Here is a 27,040-nt window from a genome sequence, read left to right as displayed (position 1 = left end):
TTTTTGCTTGGAAATTGTTCTCTAGAAAAGAAGTGTTACTATATGCATTCTACTCTCTCGGGTAATCTTCCTATGCTTCTAAGTTTCAAAATGAATTTGTATGATTTCGGGTGTTCCATTCATTTAACTTGGATAAATATTTTTGGACATGCTAGGAAATATATTCGAAATGGGAAGAAATGAAATCAGATTGTGAGGCGTAATAACACTTTCTTTGGGGAACTAGTTTCCCCACAATGTTACTGATGGTTACTGGTAAAATTTCTCCTGAATGCAACAAAGTCTCTTAATGAGATTATCATATAGCAATTCCGATGTTTCTCCAAGAACTATCAAAGGAAAATCATTGAAAACAATGATTGCATATCTTTTGAAAGAAACAAAATGGCAGTTGAAGTAAGTAAATATTGAACTGAATCATTGAATTTATAATAGCAAAAAGAACATAACTTTCATGCTATTTCAAAAAGAACACAAACTTCATCTCTGAAAATTGTAAATTCGGGCACACTTCTTCTTGTCCAAAATGTTGGTAAATTCGGACACACCTCTTTAGAGATTGTAAGAGCCCCTAATATCCACTATATCGAAATAAAAATTCAGTTTTTCATAGCAAATCATAGAATACGGATGAAAAGATACTCCTTGTGATAAACATATATCACCATCCAACTCGTACAAGTATTTACAGGTTCATTCGACTTGAAAGAATTGTATTAGGATTAAAATTTTCTTACCAATGTTCATTCATAAAATTCATAACGAAGTGGTGACTGTTTATGTGTCTTGTTGATGGTTTGTTTGTAAAACAAACAAAATGTGCCTTGAATCAAAAGGTGATAGTCTATAATGAAATGGTGCGACATATTGCAGAGACTTGGGTATTAGAACTTCCGCTTTTCAAGTGGACCAATGTCAATTTCCGCAAACTCTTAAAATGTGAGTACCTTATTGTAATAGATTAAGGCTGTGTTTGATATCTACACCAAGTGTATGATAGTCATTAAGGTTTGATAACCCCTACCTACACACAACTTAATCCATTGCAGTAAGAATGTGACTTTCTCAATTGGTTAAATAATAAAGATATTTCCATTGATTCTTTATATATCTTAGGATATCTCTTTTGATTGTGCATATTTTTGACTAATTATAATTGATATCGACTAAATTTCGTAGCCTTCGATAGTCATATAATAACGATTAGAAATATTTTATGTACTCTTCACTAAGAGATATATACAGAGAAATATACAGAAATTACACAATTTTTTGTTTCACGTTATTCTTATCTATTAGTTTGTAAAGAAAAGAAATACGCAATGCACAATCAATCCCTCTCTTAGATGCACGAAAAAACGTGTCTCTTGGGGCCACGTGAAGAGACGAGAAGGTGGCAAAGTGATAAATTATAATGACAACAATCGACATGTACAACACGAACCTTTGAAATTAAGTGTACTCTGGGTCGGCGCCGCAATATGTACCAACTTCAAAATTTTCCTCCTAATATGAATCTTTGCATGGAAAAATCAATTTTGTCCTCATATACATTTAATCTGTGACGTACTCGACAGTCAAACAATGATGTTGACCCTAAGAATTCTCATAAATTATTACAAATGAACAAGATCGAGACACGAAGAAGCATTCCACGCGCAACAGAAGTAGAAAAAAATAATCAAAGTGTTATTTTACCGAGTGGGATTTGATTTCCTAATTTTCTCGGGTAATTTTCCTATGCTTCTAAGTTTCAAAACGATTTTATATGGTCAAATTTCGGGTGCTCGACTCATTCGACATAGACTGATATTTTAGGATATGTAGACACTCACCAAGTGATTTTGTCATTAATATTAGGAATGGGTATTCATAAGGTAAGTTTAATCCTTATACAATTCTTTCAAGTTGCATGAACCTGTCAATATGCGTACGAGGTGGTCATTCAACTACTACAGAGCAGAATGCGCGAAGTGCACCGGGGATGTTGAATGGTTATATATGTTTATCACAAGGTGTATCTTTTCATCCGTAAACTATAATTTATTATGTAAAACCGACTTTTGAATATTTGTCATGGTGTTACTAGTCACACGTCAAACGTGGATTTAGTTTAATAGCAATGTGATAGATGGAATCAATCATGGAACAGGAATTGGGTATCGGAATTTGTTCTTTTTAAGTGGGACCGATATTGGTTTCCACATACTCCTAAAATGTGATTACCTCAGTATAATAAATTAAGGGTGTGTTTGATAACTACACCAGGTGTGTAATGTCATTAAGCGCGTTTGATAATCACCGCCTACACTCAACTTAATCAATTGGTTTTAAGTAAAATATCACCTAATGTGGTAAGTAAGAATGACTTACTCAAGTGGTTAAGTAATATACTGTACAATGGAAAGTAATATCTTACGAATTATGTTTTCCAACTATAACTTGTGTCGTATTAATTACTCCACGGTATCCTTCATTCATATGCTATGAAATTAAATTTTTTTATCAATTAGTGAGAACTAACTAAGGTAGCTCGTTGATTTATTTGCAACATTCAAAAACTATTCTCTATTCAAAATAGTATAATCCAAACATAAACGAATTTTAATTATTAAAAGAAGAAAAAATAATTTTAAAATGTTAATAGTGTCAAGGGTCGACCGGTGACCCTCGCCGGCACTCTTTAAAAAAGTTAAAGAAAAGAACGAAGAAAAAAAATATAAAATATAGAAAAAAGGTTTGAAAATTTTATTAAAATATATCTACGTTAGCGCTAGCCATGCCACGTAGGAAGGCCGACATCCACATCGGTGATTCCGAGTCAAACTTAACTGAATAGACTCAATTAGCAAAACGTGAAAAAATTTAGGACTCAATTGGCATAATTGAAAAGTCTAAAATTGAATTGGCAAAAGTGCAATAATTTATGACTTTTTTAACGGTTTTCCCTACTCTACTCTTACAAACTTATTTCATTATTGATATAGACTTTTTTAACAGTTTTCTCCTAAACTTTTAATTGCGCTCTTTTCGCTACTTTTGTCATTAAAGAAACATCTCGAGTCAGATCTTGGTCTTTGTACCTCAAATTATGGTGGATTTTCATTTATGCAGTCGTTTTTTGCTGGTAGGGATATTATGGGAGTCGCTCTAGACTGGTTGTGGATCATAGGCAACAATGACTTTTAGAGAGGTCATAACTATAATGGGGAAGGAAAATGATCTCACTTGGGTTCTTTGGATTCACAGATATAGAAAAGGAGAAAATTAGTATAGGCTAACTATAAGTCTCATTTCATTTTCCCACAGATTTTTCTCTTTAGAAAACAATCATTGATTTTCCAACTACAGTGTAACGATATAGAGTAGATCTTATCTTAAATAATATCCTAAAGTTGCCAAGTTAATCTTGAATAAGGCCCGAGCTCACCAATCGGTGAGATCGGATGTTAAAGTACACTTTGCGTGCAATGCATGTGCATCTTTCGTGAATTTTGTTTTTTGTTGCTCCTTGAACTTGGGTCTCTTGTGGCTTGGAACAGTATGCTGACCATATTGCGGGTTATTCCCAATTTCTCACATTTCTTTGAAGTAAATGTTCTTATTTCTCTATTTTGTATTCTATATTTAGTGAACTTTTTTGTTCTCTTTAGCTGTCCAACCAGGTGCAAACTATTTATTTGTCTTTCAATTTCTTCTCTGATTTGGGTTTGTACTTTGCTCAGGCCAATGTGAAGTCACTGGTTGATCATGCTATCCTAAATATATATTTTATGTAGACTGAATCATTACCATCCTTCAAGAGTTCTTACCATTGTTTATCAACCATTCACAATTGGGACGATGGCTATCTTAGCATGCCACGGATCCAAAGTTGGTACAAGAAAGAGAAATGTAATTGGGTACATTCTTTTCAGTCTAAGTCTACTCTTTCTCATAGTTGTAAGTTGTCCAAAGGCATGAGTATTTCTCTTTATAATGCTCCTACTAGTGCAATTACCTAATTTAAGTTATTTCCCTGGTATTTGATACATGATTGTTGGGCATAGCAATGGCAGGAAAGGGGGAGTTGGGCCTTATTTCGGTATATGTGTGTTTGTTGCCTGTTTTGGAGCGGCCCATGCTCACGTTCAAGGTGGTATGGTTGGTAACCTGTCTTTCATGCGCCTTAAAATCATGTAGATGGGCGGTCTCCTACGGTCTTTGTTGCATCATTTTCGCACAATTATTTCCTAAAATATGGGCTTGAGCAATGGTTATTGTACTTTATGCAATGTGAAAGCAGTGCCCCAAGACTACGAGGTTTGAACTGAAGATCACCTCTTTTGTCGAAGTCGTGTGCATACTAGCATATCTTCGTTGTACAATTCAAAATGGGGGAGTTCGTTTTTTGCAGGCTAGAGTAAAATGCTTTGGGCAAATTGCTCGTGTTGTTTCTCTTGGATTAGATATTTTCGGGAGCCACTTTTGGCTAGTTGTGGATCATAAGCCTAGAGGGCAAGGATGTCACTAGGGAAGGAAATGATCTCACCCGAGCTACTTGCAGTACTTATCTTTGAAGAGCCTCACGGGGTATCTTTCAAATCTTGTAGCCGCTTCGAACGTTAGCACAAATCACCTAGAACACCTGCAAATCAGGACGAATACGAGTAGAAATGCAATATGTGTGACAACCTTTTTAACCTTCCTAAGTCTCCTTAGATGCATCGAACATACATAGAAAAAGCTTGTGAATTCTAGCTTATTGTCTACTTGATCTCCAAACTGACCCAATTCAATATGCCGATGTTGTAAGCTAAAAAGTCTCATGGGAATTAATGAAATGATTCAAATGAAGAAGGGGAAACTTGCAAAGTTGACTATACACGAGAAGATACCGTATGAAAAGATCAACATAGTAAGGGCCAAAGAAGTAAACCTAATGATGCAAAGAATATGAACTCTAGGATTAGTTTTTAATCATGAGGGTTCCTAGTTAGGTCCACATTTTGATGCATGAAATGGTCATCTCGGCAAAGGTGGGGCCACAACACATACCACATCATCATAGTTTCCAATTTGACTTGATCAAGGAGCGGGCATGAGAGGACCGGTTCAGATCGGGAATCGAGTCCAAAAGTCCTTTTTCCTAGGTCGCTCATGATATAAGAAAATAATAAGTTTTCTCTTCATAAATAATCAGAATGGGCAAAGCCTGACAAAACCTAAATGGACAAGCTCATGCCTAAACAAATATACTTATGTAGGCCTTTTCCGAATATGCTTTCGGCCTAATAGATAACATGTCCATAATCTCGCCGAGTTTCTAGCTTTTTATAACCCTTGCTACTACATTAATTGGGTAAACTATCGTATCGCTTGTGTACGAGTGGTTTGGGGCGAATTATCAAAATAGTTCTAAACATATTACAATTATGTCAATTTCGTCCTAAAATATTTTTTGTCTATTGGGTCCTAAATATTTTACAATTGTGTCAATTTGGTCTATTTAGCTAGTTGATGTTAGCACTGACTTAGCAAAATTTTAATAAAATTTTAATATTTTTCAAAATTTTTAAGTATTTTTTATTTTTAAATATTTTTTCATCTTTTATTTTTTTTTTAAAGGGTTTTAGACCGATAGGAGCTTGATAGCCACGGCCAAGGGCGAGGGCTCACGACCCTTGCCTAGTGGCCCACATCCTCTTGCCCTTCCTAAACCCCCGAAAAAAATAAAAAAATCCAAAAAAAATTTAAAAATTGCCACGTTAGTGCCGACCAGAAAAATAGATTGAATTAACACAATTGCAAAATATTTGGGATTTCATTGGTAAAAAAGAGAGTTTAGAACTGAATTGGCACAATTGATGGCTTTTTTAGTAATTTTCCTAGCAATTAGAGAGACTTTTAACGCTCGTGTTAAGAGAATATTGTCGGTTTTTGCTGATCAAAGATTTTCAGGATGTTTCGTGAAACATCATCGGAAAACTTTCTCCCTTACTCAACATAGAGAATCACATGGTATTTTGACATCAATCACTCTCTTCCCGACTTCTCTCACCATGGTCTCGGTCTCCTCTACTTTGTCCCCTTCATTATCACCTTGTGTGTTGGCCAACCTAATCAATGGGCGGATGGCCCGTGGGCCACTCATAAAATGAACGTGCTCGGCTGAATTTTTTGGACCCGTTGAGTGGGCCTGGACACAAGTTCCACGCTTGGCAAGTGAGCGGGTCGGGACTGTGAAAGGGCCTTGAGGCTCGACCCAGGCCGCCCATATATCTATTAAAAAGAAGGCCCAGTATTCGAAAAAACCTCTAATTTTAGCATTTGTGACAATTATATCTAAATTTTTTTTGTTTCATAAAAAACCTCCAATTTTTACTTTTATCTCAATTTTACTTTAAACTTTTACTTTTGTCCCAATTCTACCGGCCTAGTACAAAAAATACCCTCAACTTTAGCATATGTCCCATTTTATATCCAAAACTATTTTTTTTTCTCATAAAAAACCTTCAACTTTTATTTTTATCACAATTCTATCACCGTTAACCTTCCGTTTATAATCACCATTAGTCAATCTTACGTGTCATTTTCACGCCATTAATGAATTACAGCTCAGCAAAGCCGACATGAAAAAACCTTGAACTTCTATTTTTTGTTTGCTTTCTCTATATATTGCCGGGAGATACATAGTCACTCAAGATGACGCATTTCGCTTTCTCTTTGGCACTCAATGGCCTAAGGAATGGTTAGACATGGAGATATTCGAACGAACTTTCTAAAATCTCATCGTCGTTGAAACCTACTGTTTCTAAATTTCGAAGATTCATTGGTAAGTTCGGCAAGAAAATTCGAGCCACGTAGGATTAACTAACGGTGATTGTGAACGGAATGCTGACAGACCTAAAATTGGGATAAAAATAAAAGTTGTTGGTTTTTTATGAGATAATTTTTTTTTTGGATATAATTGGAACATATGCTAAAGTTGATTTGTTTTTTTGTATTAAACAGTCAGAATTGGGACAAAAGTAAAAATTGAGAGTTTTTTATAAAGCAAAAAATTCTTTGAATATAATTGTGACAAATGCTAAAGTTGGAGTTTTTTTTTTTTGGGTATTAGGCCTTTTTATGAAAATGTGTTTTGTCAAAAAATTTACTTTGATTTCAAAGTCCATAAACAATAATTGGACAAAAAAAAAAGCCCAAATTCCTAATATAGTAGAGGGAAAATAGTATGAAACACATAGTGAAAGTAATAACATAAAATAGAACAGATCCCTAAGATTCTGTTTCATTTGTTTTCCAATTCCACATATTTTCAGCGGGAAAAAGTTCAAAAATAAAGGGAAAAATGGCTTGCCCATAAGGACGAGTTCTCCCACCCAATAAAGCTCTCCTAAGAAACGCTCGAGACCAAATTGGCCGGGCAGGCTCTTGGTCACAAACACCCGTGGCTATGGTCCCGGTTGCTTCCGCAAAGCCCTTAGGGGCTTCAATCTGGGTACTCGCGGCGGGACCACGAGCACCTTCTGGATGTCGTGGAGACTGTCCGTTGTCAAGCCGTAGGCCCGTAGCAGTTGGAGGAGTTGAAGAACATGTGAAACACTTGCAAGCACCAGAGGTGGGGCCGCCTGCTCGGTTCTGGCAACTTGCAGAGCTTGTCGAGGACGTGTTTGAGGAACTCTTTCTTCAGTTGGTCTAGCAGCAATTGCAAGAATTTGATGGAGTCCTCAGTGTTGGCCTCGGGGTTTTCCTTCAGGTAGGAATTGGACAACAGCTGATGCAACGGCGTCTTGAGGGGTCGCGAGGCACGAAGAGGGAACGAGAAACAGTATTTCAGTAAAAGAAAAGAAAGAGAAGTAAATGTAGGAACATGAGATGCTTCAATATGCTTTCATGGCTGATCTTATCTGTTGGTGACAACGCCTCAACATACGATAACAATGGGTAATACTGGTTCCTGTCCACAAGTTTTTTCCTTGCTAAAGACCAAAATCCTAAAAGTTAAGAAAAATAATCCAAAAATATCCTAAACTTATTTCACTTTTGCCAATTCAATTTTAAATATTTTAATTTTTGCCAATCGAATCATAAACCTTTTCACGTTTTGCCAACCGAGTCCATCCGATCAATTTTGGCTAGAAATCGCTGATATGAATGCCGACCGTCTCTTTCTTTCTTTCTCTTTTCTTTGTTATTTTCCTTATAGCGGTCGGCGAGGGTCGCAATGTAACCGAGAAATAGTTCCTTCCAGAATCGAAAGAAGAGGGGGGAAGAGACTATATATATATATGCAACTATATCCGTAGTTGACGATGGTGGACTTGAGATTGTGAAATTGTTTGCTTCTAAAGAACTTCTTGTGCTTCTTGGTTAACATGGCTAGAGTTACTAAGAGGTAATACCAGTGCTGGGTAGTCTTAAACCTTTCTCAATCCCAAAAGCTAGTTCGAAGGGTGAGATTTTCCCTTACATTTATTAACTAAGGATTTCTGTCACATTTATAAATTGATGGTCTTAAGTCTCTCTCACTTCAAAAGCTAGCTTAAAAGGTGAGGCTTTTTCTTACACTAATAAATTGACCATCAGCTCCTTCCACAATCGATATGGCATAATCCCAACAATAAGGGCAATAAAATAGAGGAAAGTCAACTGTGAATTGAAGAGGGATTAGACTATTAGACCATGAGAAAGTGAGACGTTATTTCAAACCAGAAACTTGGGAAAATTTTAAATAAGGGCATGAAGTGGATCATATTTTAAAAAAGGGCTTAATATGCCCTTTTTGTTAAAAAAAAAAATTGATTGAGAAGGACATTTTCGTCTTTTATTGTTTTAAATTTTTTTTCCTTTTCTTCTTCTTTTTTTGTTTTGTTTTGTTTTCCTTTCTTCCTTTTTTTTTTCCCCTTTTTCCCTTTCTCTTTCTCTTTTTCCTTCTTCTTCACCCTTCCCCAGCCAACACTAGCTTCAGGCAAAGCTTGCCCACGCCACTGTAGGTAGGGGTGAGCATGGGCCGAGTGGGTAGGGTCCAAACCTAGACCCCGAAATCGATCTTATTATAACCGGTTCTCAATTTTTGAAATCGAGAACCTATCATGTTTGTCCCGGAACCTGTTTTGGAACCGACCATGTTTTTTTATCCGGTTCTATGGTCTACTTGAGAACCTATTTTCCTTTTGTTTCTTGTTTTTTTTTAGTTCATTTTTTTCATAGAAATAATATGAGTATCGATGAAATGATTCGATTGTGATGACAACAAGAAAGAGAGAGCCGATTGTTGTGACAACGAGAGAGAGAGAGAGAGAGAGAGAGAGAGAGAGAGAGAGAGCCGATTGTGGCGACAACGAGAAAGAGAGCTCAATGAGATGGCCTTGGGAAACACGAAATAGAGGAAGTGAGGTAAGGTTGGCAAGCGAGATAGTTTTTTTTTTTTCTTTTTCAAAACTGAAGCTACAAACCGGTTCTAAAATCGGTCGAAATGGGTCTTTACCTAGAACAAGAAACCGGATCGGTTTCAACCGGTTCCCAAAAATTGGAACCGATTTCTGGACCGATTCGAATAGGAACCAATTCCCGATCCTATTTTTCGGGTGGACCGATCTGGATATCGGGTAAACCCGGTCCGGTTGCACACCCCTAACTGTAGGGCGGTGGTCGCCCTTGCTTGAGTAGGCATCAACCTCGCCTTGGCTGGCATTAGAACTTCTTTGACAGCATTCTTGGCCTCTCGACGCATCTCTTCAACCTCTCCTTCCTTCGCCCCTTCAATTTCAAGTGCACTTTCCTTTGCATAATCCTAAGAATTTTGTAAGTGTTTGGGATATTATCCCAATGACCCATTTCGCTTCTGCACTTTTATTTGCTCAAATTCGACTCTTTCGAGCTCGGGGTTTATGAGATTTTAATGGATATGTGGATTTTGTCCCTTTTTTTTTTTTTAAACTTCTCATTTGCAGTGCAGAATCATGACTAGAAATGCTATGGAGGGATTGGGTATCAGACCAGGAAAGGAAGGTCTCCATAGCATCTTGTTGTCTCCAATGTTGCAACTAATGTCAATTCTATTGAGCAGGTCCAGCGAGGCAACCCTCGCCCGACACCTGCCCAAGTGAGGGCGACCCGCCCAACAACAGCGTGAATGGCCCTTCGCCTGAGGCTGGCCATGGCTAGGGAAGGGGAAAGAAAAAGGGAAAAAGAGAAGAGGAACAAAAATAAAATAAAGACAGAAAAAAAAAAAAAGAAAAAAAAGTTTAAAATGATAAAAGACGAAAATTTCTTTGGATAGGACCCTTTGAAAAAAAGAGGACACTTTAGGCCATTTTTTGAAATAAAGTCAACTTCAAACCCTTATTTAAGAAAATCAGAGCAATTCAGTTATTTATTTGGAATTTTCTCTAGAGACTTTGACGAAATCCGAGAGAGAAGACATGACGGGCAAAAAAATTAGGGGGCTGTTGTTATATTCTCTAGTATTAAAAAAAAAAAGAGGTAATTTTCCTTGAAAATCCTAAATATCCCTAAATTCAAGAAGTATGCGCAGCATGGTTATCACCCTGGATCGCCAAGTGCACGAGCCCGCGAAAGCTGAAGTCTCCTGCTGGTTGTTGCAACTGTGGCAGCTCAAGTTGAAGAGGTAGCTGATGATGCTGAACCTGACATGGACGCTGCGGCTCCGACGGCCGAATCTGCAGCTATTGGAGCTGCTGCGCAGCGATAAGAGCACACGGGTCACTGTTGTTAGGAAGATAAAATAGCGGGCGTGGTACAAAAGGAACGAAAGGTATCATGGTTGGTGCACCGTTGGGCATAACCAGGCCAGCCTGCACCTTCAGATGTTCGATCTCCTCCTTCAACGCATCATTCAGTGCTGCCGAGAAAACAACGTGAATATACAAAATCTAGTTAGGTCCCTAATGGGAGGAAAAGTTTCCCCATAAGTTGTAAACGTTATATAAGAAATCCAACATAGCCCTAGGCATCTTACAGGGCCGTTTAAAGTTGAGGCATGACACAGCGATGCTTACCATCTTGCGATTGAACCTGTTGCTTCATAATTTGCAACTGGTACTTCAGTTCATGGTTTTCGGTGTTCAGACCAGTTATGTCTCTCCCTAATTAAAGAGATATTATTGTGACTATCAGGACCAAAATTAGAAGAGAAAGCATTAACTAAGTTGACTAGAGTGTACCCGAAAGAGGGTCAATTGAGAAGACAGTGTTGTGACTTGAGTCTACAAGGTTTGCACCTTCCTCTCGAGCTTCGCAATGTAACAGAACTTCCGCTCCCTTGACCTCGCAGCCGGCTGCCTGCACGACAAGATCCTAACGCCACCAAAGACATTACCTTGATGTCCGAAGATATGATACAATAACCTAAAGAAAATCATTTTCATTCCATTATATAGAAGTGAAACCACATGAAAGTATTTGTGGGTGAATGTACCAATAGTATCTAATACAGCTACAGGGTACAAGAGGGATAACTACCTCTTAGCAGCAGAAAGTGCCTTCTTTCTCTCAACTCCTGAGGGCCCCTCGGAGCTCGAAGCGAGCATTTCTGGGTTGATAGTCGTCGACCTGTCCACAGACTGACTGTAATGGTGCCTCACCTTGGGTCTTGCACGATCTGAACTCTCAGCAGAACCGGCCCCAAGCCCCAATGCCGGTCCTATAGCTGCAGCTAATGGCAGACTAACAGTAGGAGGAGGAGGAAGAGGAGTAGGGAGAACGGCAGCAGCCGCAGTTGATGGTTCTCCCACCTAAAACAAAGTTGGCATAGCAGATGAGGAATTAAGTCTAACCATATCCATGTATATGCCATACAAGTTGGGCCCCTCGTTCTCATCGGAGAAGAAAGGCCCGTAACCGCCGCCCAGAACACCGAGATCACCATCAAAGTTAATGCCATTGTTAGAACAGGGCAGAATCTCATAATGGGCGCGTCGATGGCCGAGATTCCTCAACGGGTCATCTAGCATTTGGCTAATGTCAGGGTTAAAATGGCTACTATCAGTTCCCCTTCACCCTCCCCAAGAATACAAGGCTCGAGGACGAAATTCGGAGTGGGAATCAATAGGGGCAACGTCGAACTCGGTTGTTCCGAATTATCATTGTACGAATCATTAGTTTGAGAAGAACCAGTGGACCAAACAGATGGAGATGGGATTCCTCCTCCGTGGACATGGGACTTCTCATTATCCATGAACACTTAACTTCCTAAAAAACCGACCAACTCAAACTTCTGTATTGAAATATCCACAAGAATAGAACGTCTACACCATTACAAAAGCACTGACCAAAATTTTACCAATGAAAAGATTATGAGTTAGTAGGGCATTTATAAGGTGCTAATTCTCCCAACACACACGCGCGCACGCGCACACATGTATATATGTGTGTATGAAACTTGACAAGTCTTAATGCTTTAAATATGGGACTAAAGTGAGTAAGAAATTAAGTGAGCAATGTCAGACTGTGTTGGAAGACTTTAATTCGGATAAGATCGAAAGATAAAGTCGGCAAGAGTTGTGCATATGGTAAGTAAGTAAGTTCAATAAGTGTGCGAGACAGCTGAAACTAACCTATAAATATGGCAACTTGAAATTGGAAATAGAAGGCTCCATTTCATTCTGAAATTGGAAATTAAATTAATTCCAAGGATACTGTCTATAATTGGTAAGAAAGTTAATCCCACCTTCACCAGTTTTGGAGTCCTTGGAACCTTTATTATTATTATTATTTTTTTTTTATAATCAATTTACACGAATTTTTTTTCATTAAACATGCGTGAACTTACATTCTTTAAATTAAATTCCATACCCATTTTGTCAAAATGGAATGAAATTTAATTTTCACAATGGAAAAAATTCGTAAAAATTGATGTAAAAAAAAAAGGTTCCAAAGACTCCAAAACTCGTGAAGGTGGGATTAACTTACTTACCAGTTAAAGGCATTATCCTTCACGTTAATTTAATTTCCAATTTCAAACAAATCAACGTTAAGGGTAGTGCTAATGAGTTTGTCTATGCAGATTTGTAATGGAGGTTGGTACGTAATATCATTCAAGCAATTAAAAATCTTTTTAGCTTATGTATTATGTGTGAGTGTATGTGATTAGTTAACGAAAAATTTGAATATTTGATTAAAAAAATGAGATTAATCATACATTACACGAAACACATAAATCTTTTTAAAAAGATTGTCTCGGTGTCTATATGAACTATTAGGAGAATGGGCTTAAGTACATTGCAAGTGTCAAAACTTATGTACGGCGCTCACTTTAGTGTCCAAACTTTCAAAAAGATCACTTAAGTGCCAGATTTTTTGAAAAATGATCACTTCAGTGCCAAAACTTTTAAAACGATCACTGAAGTGCCAACTTTTTTTAAAAACAATCATTTAAATGCCAATTTTTTTTAAAAAATAATCACTTTACTGTCAACTCCACCGAGCTACGTCAACTCAAATATTAATAAAAATAGCACGTGTCGGATTTCCAATAAGCTGCGTCGGCTCAAATTGGAGTTGGCCTTGAAGTGATCATTTTTAAAAGAAGTTGGCACTTAGGTGATCGTTTTTTTAAAAAATTGACACTTGAGTGATCGTTTTGAAAGTTTTGGTACTAAAGTGAGTGCCGTACACAAGTTTTGGCACTTCTAGTGTTCTTTAGCCTAAGAAAATGTAATCAAATATGAGAATTTCATTTTTTTTTTTTGGCCAAAACGAATGCATAAATTGTGTAGTTTGCACATGTAGTATGATTATTCAATAAGATCAAGAAAAATTAAATACCAAACCAATTATGTAAATCCATATAGGATATACTAATCATTGCTTAATGAACTTACTGAGATCCACATTACAGTGATAATGATAAGCCCCAACAAGACCATTCATGCGTCCATAAGCTTTCCAGATCTTCAATGCGACCTGCAATTTCCACTTTTGATGTTCCATCCTTCAAATTAAGCAAAGCAAATCTCAAATTTCTGCCACAGGTAGAATTGGAGGGGCTGAATATGGGGTAAAATGGTTGCGTCAATTTTGTGCTTGATCGAATTTAAATCCAAAAGGATTAAATTTAAGTAAATTCCAACAAGAGGTGATTAAAAACATGTCAAAGTTGGATTTGTGTATGCGGCACCTATTACACGTCATGTTAATCATTTTATAAGAGTACAGAAGTCCAAACATACGTGTATACCGTTTTGTACATAGATCTAATTTACCATCGTGCTTAAAAATGAAAGGCCAAAGAGAACTAGCAACCAAAAAACAACAGGCAAAAAATTCTTCGAACAATTATGTTGCACTTGATCTTCTCAAAATCATGTAAATTTTAAGTTAACATCGCAATTGTGGAGGTAAATTATCATACCTTCTTAGTGCCTACCGTAAAAAAAAAAAAAATAGATGGAAGAATTCAATAGATGGAAAAATCTCATGAATGTACTCCAATCAAAAGAAGAATGAAAATGAAACGAACCTACGATCCATTTTACTGTAAGAGACGTGAACTCAAAAGTCTCAAAGACCTAAACCAAAGAACCTTTGAATGTGCGAGTCTGTATTGGGACTTGATCGTATTTATAGCTGCAAATCTGTATCCGTGTCATGTGCAAAGTGCGTGCCGTGCCAGGCATTTATTATGTACATGAAAGACCTTCTCTAAAAGCACAAAATTGCAACATTTGGTTGATTAACTTTTCTACTGTCAAATTCCACCCGTTGGCCAAAGATTGGTACAGCTTAGATTCTTAGTTGTTTTGTTATGTCAAAGTACAGACATAGAAATAAGTTTTTTGGTATCCGCGTCAGACTTTCGTAAGCCTTTCTTTGGACCATCCTGGATTTTCCCTTAGATATTCTTAGTCCGAAATCAGAAGGGTATTCCATGGCCGAGAGGTTTACCTAACCTAAAATGGTTTTCGCCTAATGCAAAGTTATCGTATACATAGGAATTCGAAATGGAAATTTTTTTGTTGAAGTAGTATTTTGTGCTTGTGATTCATATTTTCTAATTGAGGAAAATTTCTTGAAACGAATTTATTTATATATGAAAGTATATATGTCGAGGTACAAGGGACAACAATAGATCTATGGATATGATATCAGACCGTGCACCGACTCTCCAACTAGTAGCACCAGATCAGGTATGTACTCAAAAGTCTCCCACCAGCAAAAACACACAGCGAACAAGAAAAGTAGGAACTCGTAGATCCACCACACAAAAAAAAAAAAAAAAAAAAAATCGCCTAGAAAAAAACCACATTAGAAGCACAAAAATCTCATCCTAATATGCCTATGCCTACTAATAAAGCGCCACAGCAGAAACTAAGGGCACACATGGTAAAACTTTTGAAAATAAATTTTTGCTTTAGAAGTACTTTTGGAGCAGAAACCCGTTTCATAATGTAACTTTTGAAGCAAAAATATGTTTGGTTACGTAACATTACATTTTTACTTCTCAAGCAAATTTCTACTTCTGAAATTATTTTTGAGCCAATTTCAGAATTCAAAAAAGTTACTTCTCTTTTATAAGTACAAATCTCTTTCACTTCGGCATTTTTTCATTTTCAGCGCCTCTCTATCAACCATGCATTTGCCGTCGCTGCCCACCGCTGCCCCTTGCCACCCACCACCGACCTCTACCGATCGCCGCAACCCACCACCGAACACCGCCCTCCCCCATGACCATTGCTAGCTGCCTTGCCCACCACCACCCACCAATACCGCCATCCGTCGCCGCCACCGCCGCCTATAGTTATCAAACAAGTTTCTATTCCAAAAGCATAATTTGTTTTGTTTTGTTATCAAACATTCCTTGATTAGAAATCAACTTCTACTTAGAAGTAGAAGTAGAAAATCAACTTTTGGCCGGAAGTTGATTTTTCAAGCAAAAATGTTGTCATGAGCGTCCCAAGTCTTTCATCTTGAACATCCTTAGTAATTTTGATAATCTTTCGATATTTCATGGTAGACTTAAAGAAGGAAAAGAAAAACCACATGATAATTTTCAACATATTAAAAAAAGGCAAAATTGGCACGTTCTGTGCTCTTGGGGAATATGACCTCTAAACCAACAGCACTCGCCAAATCAACCATTCCGAGCAAGTTGATAGAGACCCAAACGAGGAAACTTTCCATGCTTTTCGAGAGACGCAATTCCGAATTTTCATGAATAAACTTTAATCCTGAAATGATCCAAAACTATAAATATGTTAAGAATAGAGTTTGTGAAGAAACTAGAAACAATAGGTGCTTTCGACATCTTTCATATGCTTCCATAATGTCGGCAATATCACGTCCGTATTGACATAAGTTCAACTTTTCGTAGATGATTTCTTTTTGGTGGGTCAGGTCGCGGGTCGAAAAGTGTACAAATCACCAGATTGAAAGTACAAATAAAGTTGAGTGGCCTTATGACAGGGGATTGAAACTTGTGTGTTAGTTTGAAAGTTAAGTGTAGAGTTTAGATTAGTGATCATAAAAGTAATCTACTCATAAAAGTATATTTTATCCTGGAAAGGAGAATTATTATTTGCAATGGCGGTATTTCAATGTGAATAGAGAAAAAGTTATGTTTGAAGTGGTCATATTTCGGTGTTTATTTGAAAGTGAAACACATGGTACCCTTATCACTAAAAAAAAAAAAAAATACATGGTACCTTTCTCTATCAAAGATGAACCAACATGCCACTTTTTTGGCATGGTCATGCAAACAAGGTTTACTATGCAAACTCCTCATCAGTCATCTCAATCATTCTCCTTCCGGAAACAAGAGAGGACTCCTAGATCTCAAAAGATGCATGTACTAAGGTATTGGCCACTTTCTTACTACTCGGATAACCGTGCAACTTATTACGGTTTGTCATTAGATGACTGGGAATACCGCAATGATGACAAACACGCTGGTGCTTACTACCACCACGGCCACCACAGCCTCCACGACCACCACGTGATCTACCACTCCGAAGAGAAGAGAACAAGGTGGACTTGTCACTAGATTCTAGTTGCACATACAGAGTATGATCCCCAATGGTAACGCTACTTAGCCAATTATAGACCTCGGGAAAAGATATGGGAATCCTCATGGAGAGGATCTGATTTTTAATTGACTCAAGTCCAAGATGAAGACCCGACAAGAAACACATAACACCGAGCTGCTCCCATTACGCAATCATCTCATCAGGACTTATTGGAATCGGCCACAACAAATCAAGTTCATTAAACAGGATCCGAAACTCAATATAAAACTCTTAAATAGACCACTCCTCCCGATTAAGTTGAAATAATTTCTTCAACACATCACACACATGAGATTTGCTGTTAGTGTTTGAATATAACATAGTCAAACGATTCCACATATTTCGAGCCATTGGATAATTAGCAATCATAAAGAGAAGTCCGAAAATACGATTCTCTTCAATCTCCCAACTCAAATAATTAGGGTCGGTAGACTTAAGAGGCAAATCAGTCAAGTATTTAGCATTACCCATACCTTTTAAACAAACAAGAATATTTTTTCGCCAAATCTGAAACTTTAGGGCTCCTTCCAATTTTTTATCAAATAATCTCATTGGGAAAATGACAACACCCTCGATCTTGTTGGAGCCGGAACCATCACCTGTGATCACCTCCTTCCGTGGATCATCTCCTGCCATTGTTGTTCCAAAAAAGGGAGATACTTGCTAAGTCTCTACACAAAGAAACCGGCATCTCTAAACCGGAACAAGAAGATAACAGCACCAGCACCTCGGGGCTGTAAGAAGAAGACCAGCCTACACACCTGGGCGGGCTTAGCAAGAAATCCGTGACTTAGAAGTCATGCTGATGTATGCTCATTATAGAAGAAAAGAGAAAAATAAAAGAAGAAGGAGGAGAAGAGGGTGAGGGCCGATCAAAACAAGGAATGAAACAAACCCCTGCTCCGATACCAAGAAATTGGCAAAGAAGAGGGAGAGAAGAGAGAGCGGCGTTAGAGAGAGAATGAGAAAAGAAAATCATGTGTGCCTAGGTTGGCCACAAGCTTGTATTTATAATAGATAATAGCTTATTTCATTAGATGGGCCAAGCACAAAATACCAATAAACAATCATAAAATAATAAATTAAAGAAAAGAAAGAGAGGAGGGGGGGGGAGCCCACGTGACTTAACAAGAACAAAAAAATACAAAAGGCAAAGTCAAAAGAAGAAAGTCCAATCTTGGACTTGTTGACCGAATAATATGATTTTCTAATGCATGTTGGAGTCGATTACCGCAGCTTTATCTTGGCACTAAAAATAATCTGATCGTTGGACTCTTTCAAGGGCTTTGGTTGACGTGAAAAAGGTTATGGAAGCACCGTTTGTATGAGTTCTTGCTCGTGGCGTTTAATTCGGGGAATGACACCAACAAGAGTGTTTTAGCGAAAATCTTATTTTGAGATTTTGTGTAAATCCTTTCGTGAGGTTGAGAGATTATTTTGTGAGAGATTGAAGGCTAAACACTGCATGAGTTGTTGGATGTAATTGGGCTGGGAATACTGAGAGGGTTTTAATGACTTGGTGTGATTTGTATTCTCTATTGGATCGCTTGTTCTATAGTTAAATTTGTTGCTATTCTCCCTGTGGATGTAGGTTTCTACGACCGAACCACGCACATTTGATGTCCGATTTATTTTCTCGTTATGTCTATTTTATTGTTCGATTGCTTGTTCCATGCAACAATTCCTAGTAACGATGCTAAATAGCTTCACGAACTATGTCTCCAAAGCTACAACAACTTGAACCTATTTGTATTAGCATTATATGAATATGACCCAATCGAATACTTTTCAAACTAGCACACCTAGAGCATTACTACTGAGAAAACTAGAAGAGTACTTGGATTAGTTATCCCAGGAATTGTTATATTTGAACTAAAAAGATACGTCTATTCATAAACAAGAAAAACATGTGCAAAAAATTGAAAGGACATGAATTCAAGGGTCATGTCGGTTATCTTACATTTGTTGAGCCATTAACTCTTAATAACAACAATATTAAAGTCAGAAATCAAGAGTAGAACCTATAATCACGTTGAAACATTAACTCATTATTGCAACAATTAGGGCATGATCCGAAAAGACATAATTGCTACACGTGAACTGAAAAGACGTCTCACTAATGTTGAGCCATTAATGACCTATAATCACAACAACTGTCACAACTATAGTACACAAAGATATACCACTGCTATAACTAAGCGAAACATAACCTAAAACTAGATGACTTGTACATCTTCTCCCATCTCTTCGCCGGACCACTATGGGAAGACGTTCGATACTTGATAAAGCTCTTCTTAGGGAAACAATCGAGGTCGAATCGGCCGGACCAGCTCTTGGTTGCAAACACTCGTGGCTTCGGTCCCGGTGGCTCCGGCAGAGGCCTAAGAGGCTTCGATTTGGGGACCAGCGGCGGCATGACGAGTGCTTTGTGGATGTCGTGTAGCATGTCCATGTCCGAGTCGTAGCGGTTGGAGGAGTTGAAGAACATGTGGAACACTTTCAAACAACCAAGGTGCAGACGCCTGCTCGGTTCCGGCAAGTTGGAGTCCCTGTCGAGTACGTGCTGGAGGAACTCTTTCTTCATCTGGTCGATCAGCAATTGCACGAATTTGATGGAGTCCTCAATGTTGGCTTCGGGGTTTTCCTTTAGGTAGAGTAGCACAAAGTTCAATTTGCCTTCCTTTTCTTCTTTCTGTGATTAGAGAGAGACAAATAAGAAATTGGTAGAAATTTCCCTTGCTGTTGTAACATTACAGACGTCATTATAGTTGGATTTTTTTATCACAAAAATTGGTATCTTCTAATTCCAAATAATTGAAAAAAAAAAAGGCATCTTGAAATCTTCATGCACATCAATTGGACATTGAGCTTTCACGAAACTCCAAAGAAAATGATGAAATTTACTGATCATAATTAGATTAGATGTTCAATAATGGAACATTAGTTGTCAATATTCAAACATGAATGAATTATTCATTCAGGGGGTCACCTTTGTGTCGGCAATTTGGTAGTAAAAGTTAAAAAACTCAACATCATCTTGGATATAAGAAGTACAGCGTAATCCGGATCAGGACCTCACGACGACTATGAATGGCATGGCCCACCTTAGATGAACTCGGATTCAGGTTGCCCGAAGGCAACGATGCCGGATCTGGGCTTGGAGTGTCGAATCCAACATCCCAAGCCCGGATCCAAGTCGCGACTGATGGAAAGAGATGGAGGGGGATCGTGCTAGAGCTAGTAGGCTGGCCGACGGCGACGACGGGCAGCGAAGGACGAGGAGTCTCTACGGAGGCGAACTGTGTGGTGGAGCTTCGAGCTTGTACGAACTAAACCTAGTCCTATCATCTTTGCTAATTCCGATGGCCTCGAACACGTTCACCCGATCTACCTTGTAATTCCTCCTAATTTTAGATACATGGATGTAATCGATCTGTAGAAAGGAGTGGAAAATGAGAGAGTTCATCAAAACTTTACCCGGTAGCTTTGGATGTCATTGAGCAACCGAGTGATGACCATGAGCAATTTGGCGATGGTATGGTAGGGGTCGGACCACAGCTGATGCAACACGGTCGCGGGGCTGGCGAGGCACGAAGAGGGAAGTACTAAGGTGTGTGCTGCGATGGACGTCATGCCCACGTCGAGGTACTCCTGGGTCGTTGGCGCGCCTCCGCTTCTGCTCCACTTCGCCTCCATCAGCCATGACTGGAATGTCTCCCCCCACTTTCCAACCAAACAGACGGGTATTCTTAGCAGTGATGAAGAAAGAGAAGTATAATGTAGGATCATGAGACGTACTATGTGTCGAAGGTTTTCCTTGATGTCCTTCCCTGATTGTTGGAAGCATTTAACTCGGAAGTTGGTGACAAGATCGTCGAGGGCATTGAATATGGTATCGGCGTGCCCGCTCAGTCCTTCGCCGTCCCACCTGATATAATGTCCGTCGCCCATAGAAAGAGGCGATTTTAAGGGAAACTAATCGAATGGGCTGTGACGTCGGCAAAAAAGCGGTTGGCGATGATAAGCATACCTTTGAACCGCATCGGTAAGCTTTTCCAGATCCTCTAATGAACCTTCCATGTCGAAAAAGTCATCGGCCACGGTTATTACGATTGCGCTCTTGGCTACCAGCACTCGAACGTCGGAGTTGCAAGGCAGAGAAATGGAGGTGGCGACTGCAAAATAAGTATACGTCGTTTTCTCTCGACCGAACCCCATCTTGCTAAGTCCGGTTGTTCCCGACCACCTGAACTCATCCATTGCTTAAGAGTCAATAGGAATACGTGCTTGCTAATTTACAATCAATTATTGTACTTTTTGCATGCATACCTTTTGACTACATCAAGCTCCAACCTGTAAACAGATTGTCTCAGTTCAAAGTTCTGCAGAGCAAGTTGCATTATATCTTGATTATGAACCAATGATGACCTAATGAATCCAAAGAACAGCAAAAACTTTATTACATGCTATAACATAGGAAAAATCAAGATTATAATTTCTAGAGCTAAGCATAATGGGCCAATCGAAACGGCAGCCAGCCTGATGGGCCGGTTTGGTCCGATTTGCAATTTCGTAAAATTGAAACCGGTTATAGTTGGTCTAATCCCAAGCCTATCCAGTTTGGCTCCCGATTCTAGGGTGGGACCGGATCGGACTAGGAACCGATCACTCTTAATAAATTCCTTTCTGAGATATTAATACCTATGGCAAGAAAATTTTCCCCTCCAAAGTACACAAGCATCTTTTTCCTCCATCCACATCCTATGTTCCAGGTGGTCTAGGCGAGCCATCCATGGAAGACCCAATTCATGCTCAATCTACACGAACATTTCAAAGTGTTAACCGATATCGTAACTTGTTATACGTAACGAAAGGAAGTACTGAATATTTACACTAACCATTCTGCAATGACTTGACGAGACAATGCTTCCATCTCTCGTTCCTCCAGATGCAATTTTCTCAAGAAACTTCTTCGAGAAAGCTCTCGCTTCCTCGAGCTGACGTTCGCCGGGCAGCATAAGATTGCTGGCTCTATAAATGTAGAGGAACACGCTCGAGAAGTGTTCATAATGCTTTTCGATGCGATCTCGGACTTCTTCACGATCTAGAAACCAACAAATGCTAGCTGCAAAATGCAGAATACAAAATATCATGCACGACAGACCCCAAGGAACTGATTGACAAATTATAAAGTTTCGCAACTCGTACATGGTGATACACTATAACCATGCATGCGCAAGAGCCAGAATTCCAAACAATCTTTGCATAGCTTATCCGCGATTGAATGAATTGATTTGGGGACCAGTTTTTCGTGCTTGTAGTTCCTGAAAAAAACAAGTGTCAGTATGCTTAAATTAGTTAGAGATGTCCCTATGTTTTATTTTTTCCTAGGGAACTTTTACCGACCGGTAGATTTGTGCCAAAATTTCATCCTTCTCGCGGTCAAAGTACTCGGTCAACCCCAATCTCACCAGTTGATGAACCATGGAGAGTTTTGTAAGCTCTTCATCCACGAGATAGAGAGATGGAACTGCTTTAATCATCAAGAAAAGCCAAAAGATATTCAAGGGTTAAGAATGGTGTAAAAGATAAATAAATAAATAAATAAATTGGATAAATGAAATTTCAAACTTGATATGTGAAATTTTGTGGGATCACTGTCAACCATTCTAAAGTGATTTAATATTTAGTAACTCTAACACTCCCATTACACTTATTCCGATCGTTTTGCCTAGTACTAGATGTTGAAATATTTCATTGGAGAGATAAATATAAGGCTTGAAAAGATTCGAACTCTAAACCTTCCGTTCCGATATCAAGTGAGATATTATAAGACTACTGTCAACTATTCTAAAAATTTAAATGAAAGCATAATTTAATATTTAATTGTTTCAACACGTATATGCTATAATGACTCTACTCGTATGAAATTAGCTTTCGTCTCTTTAGCTTTTCGTCATCCAGCATTTGAAGTTGTTAAAATTAATGTCTTGAGTTTGAATCGGTTTTAATAGCTGAGATTTTGGCATCGTTGGCTAAGGCATACGATTAAAGACGTCTGCAGCAAAAAGAAAAGAAAAGGGTGAATCTTGGTGGGTCCCGGTCAAAGGAGCTTCTTTTAGTTGACCCTTATTAGAAGAAATAAGGTAAAAGAAAAAAAAATAAGGGCCCATATATATTAGGTGTGGGTTTCTTCCGCGAAAAGCCGCCGCATAGAGAATTCCTTGCTGAAAAATTACCGCAGCCGTGTAGAGTGAGACTCTGCGAGAAGGACGACCCGAGAGGGAAAGAAAAGGGACGACGCAGTGAAGTTTTCTTGATCGCACGAAGGAGTCGGAACACAGAAAATTTGTGTGTGAGTTTATTATATTCAATTGTGAGTTATTTTATTTGTTAATAGCTAGGATTTGGGTATAATTTAATTGCGGGAAACACAAGCGTATTGAGCGATTGTAATTCTGATTCTCCGATTATAATGAATTGTTTTTGCTGGCTCTCTTCATGGATATAGGTACCGATATTCGGATCGAACCACGTAATCTCTTGTGTCCTTTATTGTTTATCGTTATTTATCTAGGCTTTTTCGCATTGACTTATTTGTAAGATCTTGGTTAGTTTCTGCGTGTTATATTTCAACGGAAGTCTTGTCTCATGCCAAACGCAGCCTAGTTAATCGAAAAGCATGGTTTGGATATCACCTTTAGTCCCTTTACAAGGATTTGAAAGATTTTGCTCATCGCATTCTCAATATCTTCGGCTTTTGCGTTTATGGCCCAAATTTGCCGCAATTTTTAGAAGTTTCTGTCCCTGTGTGTGCAGGTGGCTTCCAGCTTGAGGCCATAGAAGTGGCCACGAAAGCAAAAAGATTGAAATGAAGTTGACGCAATCTTTTTGTTTGCGACACCTCATATAGAAATGACCGAACTCCAATGATCCCGATGCATGACAGTTACATCTAAAACAAGAACGTCATACTTCAAAAACATCTAAAAGTCTTTTGAACCGGAGGATTCACTTACCGCCGTTAGAAGCACAATTTGAAGCAAGAGATTGAAGATAAGCCAAGCAATCTTCGTTCCCGGTGGCCAGGTAAGCACCCGATGTTGCAGAGGGTGATTGAAACAAAGAGCCGTCGCCGTCCAGATGCTTCAATATGCTTTCATGGCCGACTTTGTATGTCGGAGGCAATGCCTCAAGATACGATAACAACGGGTAATATTGGTTCGGGTCCGCAACTTCTTCCCTGCAAAAGGCCAAAACCCTATAAAGTAATGATTGCATCTCAGGTGGAAGAAACATTGGAGTTGTGGGTGCCTGTCATTCATAACTTAACTTTAAGATTTGAGCCTCTTAACTTTTCTTCGACTTTTTACAAAAAGAAGAAGAAGAAAGAATACATCATCATAAATCCTAAACTATGCCTACTGTAACATATTTATTTTAACTTGTGTTTTGCGATACCAAAAAAATCAAACTTGTACCCGTGTGACACATTTTCTTAAAACTTTTTGTGACACCAAAAATCCTAACACATTTAACTCAAGTTATTTTTTTGTGACACAAAAAACTGCAAAGTGGTAAGCATGTGGCTCAGCGTCACACGGATATAAGTTTAGGATTTTGGTGCCACAAAAAAAAAGTTTGTGATAAATGTGTCATACCGGTACAAGTCTGATTTTTGGTGCCACAAAAAAAAAGTTTTGGAATAAATGTGTATATAATTTTGGAGTTTTTTGTGACTTTGCTGAAAAAGAAAAGCATACCATAATTTTGGACCGATAAATAAAAGGAAGTATTAGAATTACGTTTCGAGAAGTCGTCGTCGATTGCTGAATAAATCGGCAATGGCAGGTTCTGCGCTCTCGGGGAATTCGATCTCCAAACCAGCAGCATGTGCCAAATCAACCATTCCAGGCAAGAGGATAGCTACCCAACGAGGGAACTTTTCATCCTTGTTTCTCGCAAGAAACAATTCCGTATTCTCGTGTATGAAATTCAGTCCTGAAGCGGGAAAAAAATCCGGAAAAAATGGATAAGTATTAGAGAAGAGTCTGTGAAAAACTATATGACTGTTGCAATTCATCTCTGATTTCATGGTCGCGTTGACTAATGTTCGACTTTCGTCGATAATCGATTGACTTTATTTTGACTAGGCATTAGATTTGGTGGGTTAGGCCTTGGGGTGAAAAGTAAACAAAGTCACCTGATGGAAAGTTAAGTAGAGAGTTCAGTATAGTGATCACAATAAGTAGTCTACTCACTAAAGACTATCCTATCCTAGAAGGAAGAAAAACTATGTTTGTGATGGCTATATTTCGGTGTGTATTCGAAAGTGAAGTACACGATACCTTTCTCTATCAAAGCCGAACCAACATGCCACTTTTTGAGCACGGTCATGCAAACAAGGGTTGAAGCAAGGCACTCCACTCCGTCGGACGTTTCATGCTCGCCGTGATCATAATCTCCCCAAAACCCTTCTTCATTTTGATTGCGGAGCACCCAATTCAGGCACCCCTTAAACATGGGACCATCGTGTTGGCGAGGATCGGGAATCATCGCCAACCATGCAGTGTCGTATGGTGAAGGGGAGAGGAACGAGCACAAGCTCTTGCCGCGAGCGAGTACCTCTCTCTTGATCTTATTGACGAGAGATTGAATCGAAGGCTTTTGGGACTCCATGAAGATTTGGGTGAGAAGAATTTGGCTTTGCTTCTTCGATTGGGAGATTGCATGAACCTACTAAGGTCTATTTATGCATGACTTTGAGCCGGTTCCTTCCAGGATCTGTCGTGTCAAAAACGTGAATCGTGAGCGTAGAGCTAAGGTACGTTGCATGCCATCTCTGACGTTGGTCTGACTAGTATTTGAGGCTCTAAAAAAAAAAGGGCCTTCTCTTGTCCGGAGGTGGAAAAGGAAAAATGATACGCTGACGTAGCACTTGATTAACGCGTCATGCCTAGGAAGTATTGGAATGGAATTGAGATGATAGAGTTTGTTTGAGAAGCGCAACATAAGTGTAATCACAAAATTGTAACGGTTTCGTTACGAGATAGAATACTAAGAAAAAATTTAATTTGCATCAATTAACATAGATCTACTTAGGCATAGAAGATACATATAAATATGCTTTCACTCAAAAACTTAAACTGTTAAATTACGAGTTCGCTATATTTGTTAATCGCTCCAGAAAAATCGATTGAACAAACCCTATTTTCATCTTTAGATGTTTCGTGGTAGGCCAACTCTTTCCTCAAATCCGAAGTCATGTATCCATTTGCACCACACCTTGTTGCCGTGCAGGTAACCTCCATTATTGCTATCTATCGCACCTATCATGGGAGAGAGAGAGGGAGGTTGGGGTTTTCTAGGATTTTGCGTGTAATCTCTGATAAACTAAGGGAGGCTTTAGTTATTTGAGAGTCGTGCCTTCGTTTCGCTAAAAAATGAAAATTTTAAAAATGATTCTTTTAAAAATGATCACTTATATCACTCATAATAATGAATAAACGAAAAAAAATCATCATCTACGAAAATATATAGATATAATTATTGTCGATGATGAAAATACAAAACTCTTTCGAAAGATGAGGTATACTTGCTGTTTTATTTTTTATTTTTCGAAATATCTCTTTAGAACTTTTTTTTAATCTATACACACACACATAGGTACAATCTTTGAATCAATAGAGAATTTTTTCTTCTATATCAATATGAATCAATATTATTACATTTCACTTCCTTCCAGATACCTCCAAGGGAAATCCCAAATTGGATTCCAAATTGATATGTCAGTGTGAGTTTATCCTGAAAAATATTTCAAGTGATACAAAAGATCATTTTTTGAATTTTTTTTCAAATCCTTCATTTTTTGCGAAACAAACACATTCAGATAAGCCACATCGCTCTTCCACACGATCCTAATAAAATTAAAGCAAAGCTATACTCAATATATAAGTAACAAGAACTTTCAAGGTCATGCCAAAAGATTAGTTATGCTTGATTATGATCTGCTTTGTTTGAATATGGTTCAC

At 38.4% G+C, this 27,040-nt stretch overlaps 2 protein-coding genes and 1 pseudogene across 2 annotated transcripts in view; 1 reads left to right on the top strand and 2 right to left on the bottom strand.

The window, feature by feature from the left end:
• LOC115739662 (equilibrative nucleotide transporter 3-like) overlaps positions 1–4,482 on the top strand; it is a 469,706-nt gene extending 465,224 nt beyond the window's left edge. Inside the window, exon 11 of the mRNA XM_048285729.1 lies at positions 4,422–4,482. Within this exon, the coding sequence (XP_048141686.1) occupies positions 4,422–4,448 (27 nt within the window). The 3' untranslated portion in view covers positions 4,449–4,482. The remainder of the gene's footprint in view (positions 1–4,421) is intronic.
• A 6,191-nt stretch (positions 4,483–10,673) lies between these two features.
• LOC115739674 lies at positions 10,674–12,184 on the bottom strand (annotated as a pseudogene).
• A 6,926-nt stretch (positions 12,185–19,110) lies between these two features.
• Positions 19,111–25,714, bottom strand: LOC115739816 (S-linalool synthase-like). Its single transcript, XM_030673090.2, has 12 exons — positions 25,358–25,714; positions 24,815–25,010; positions 24,029–24,252; positions 22,416–22,539; positions 22,218–22,333; positions 21,908–22,134; positions 21,711–21,826; positions 21,339–21,437; positions 21,040–21,255; positions 20,808–20,937; positions 20,487–20,732; positions 19,111–19,701 (listed from the first exon to the last, which is right to left on the bottom strand). The coding sequence occupies exons 1-12, from the start codon at positions 25,686–25,688 to the stop codon at positions 19,204–19,206; spliced, it is 2,523 nt and encodes an 840-aa protein (XP_030528950.1). The 5' UTR covers positions 25,689–25,714; the 3' UTR covers positions 19,111–19,203.
• Between the last annotated feature and the right edge of the window lie 1,326 nt (positions 25,715–27,040).

This window comes from Rhodamnia argentea, chromosome 9, assembly GCF_020921035.1.
Source record: "Rhodamnia argentea isolate NSW1041297 chromosome 9, ASM2092103v1, whole genome shotgun sequence".
NCBI lineage: Eukaryota > Viridiplantae > Streptophyta > Magnoliopsida > Myrtales > Myrtaceae > Rhodamnia > Rhodamnia argentea.
This window is presented reverse-complemented; position numbering and strand designations above follow the sequence as displayed.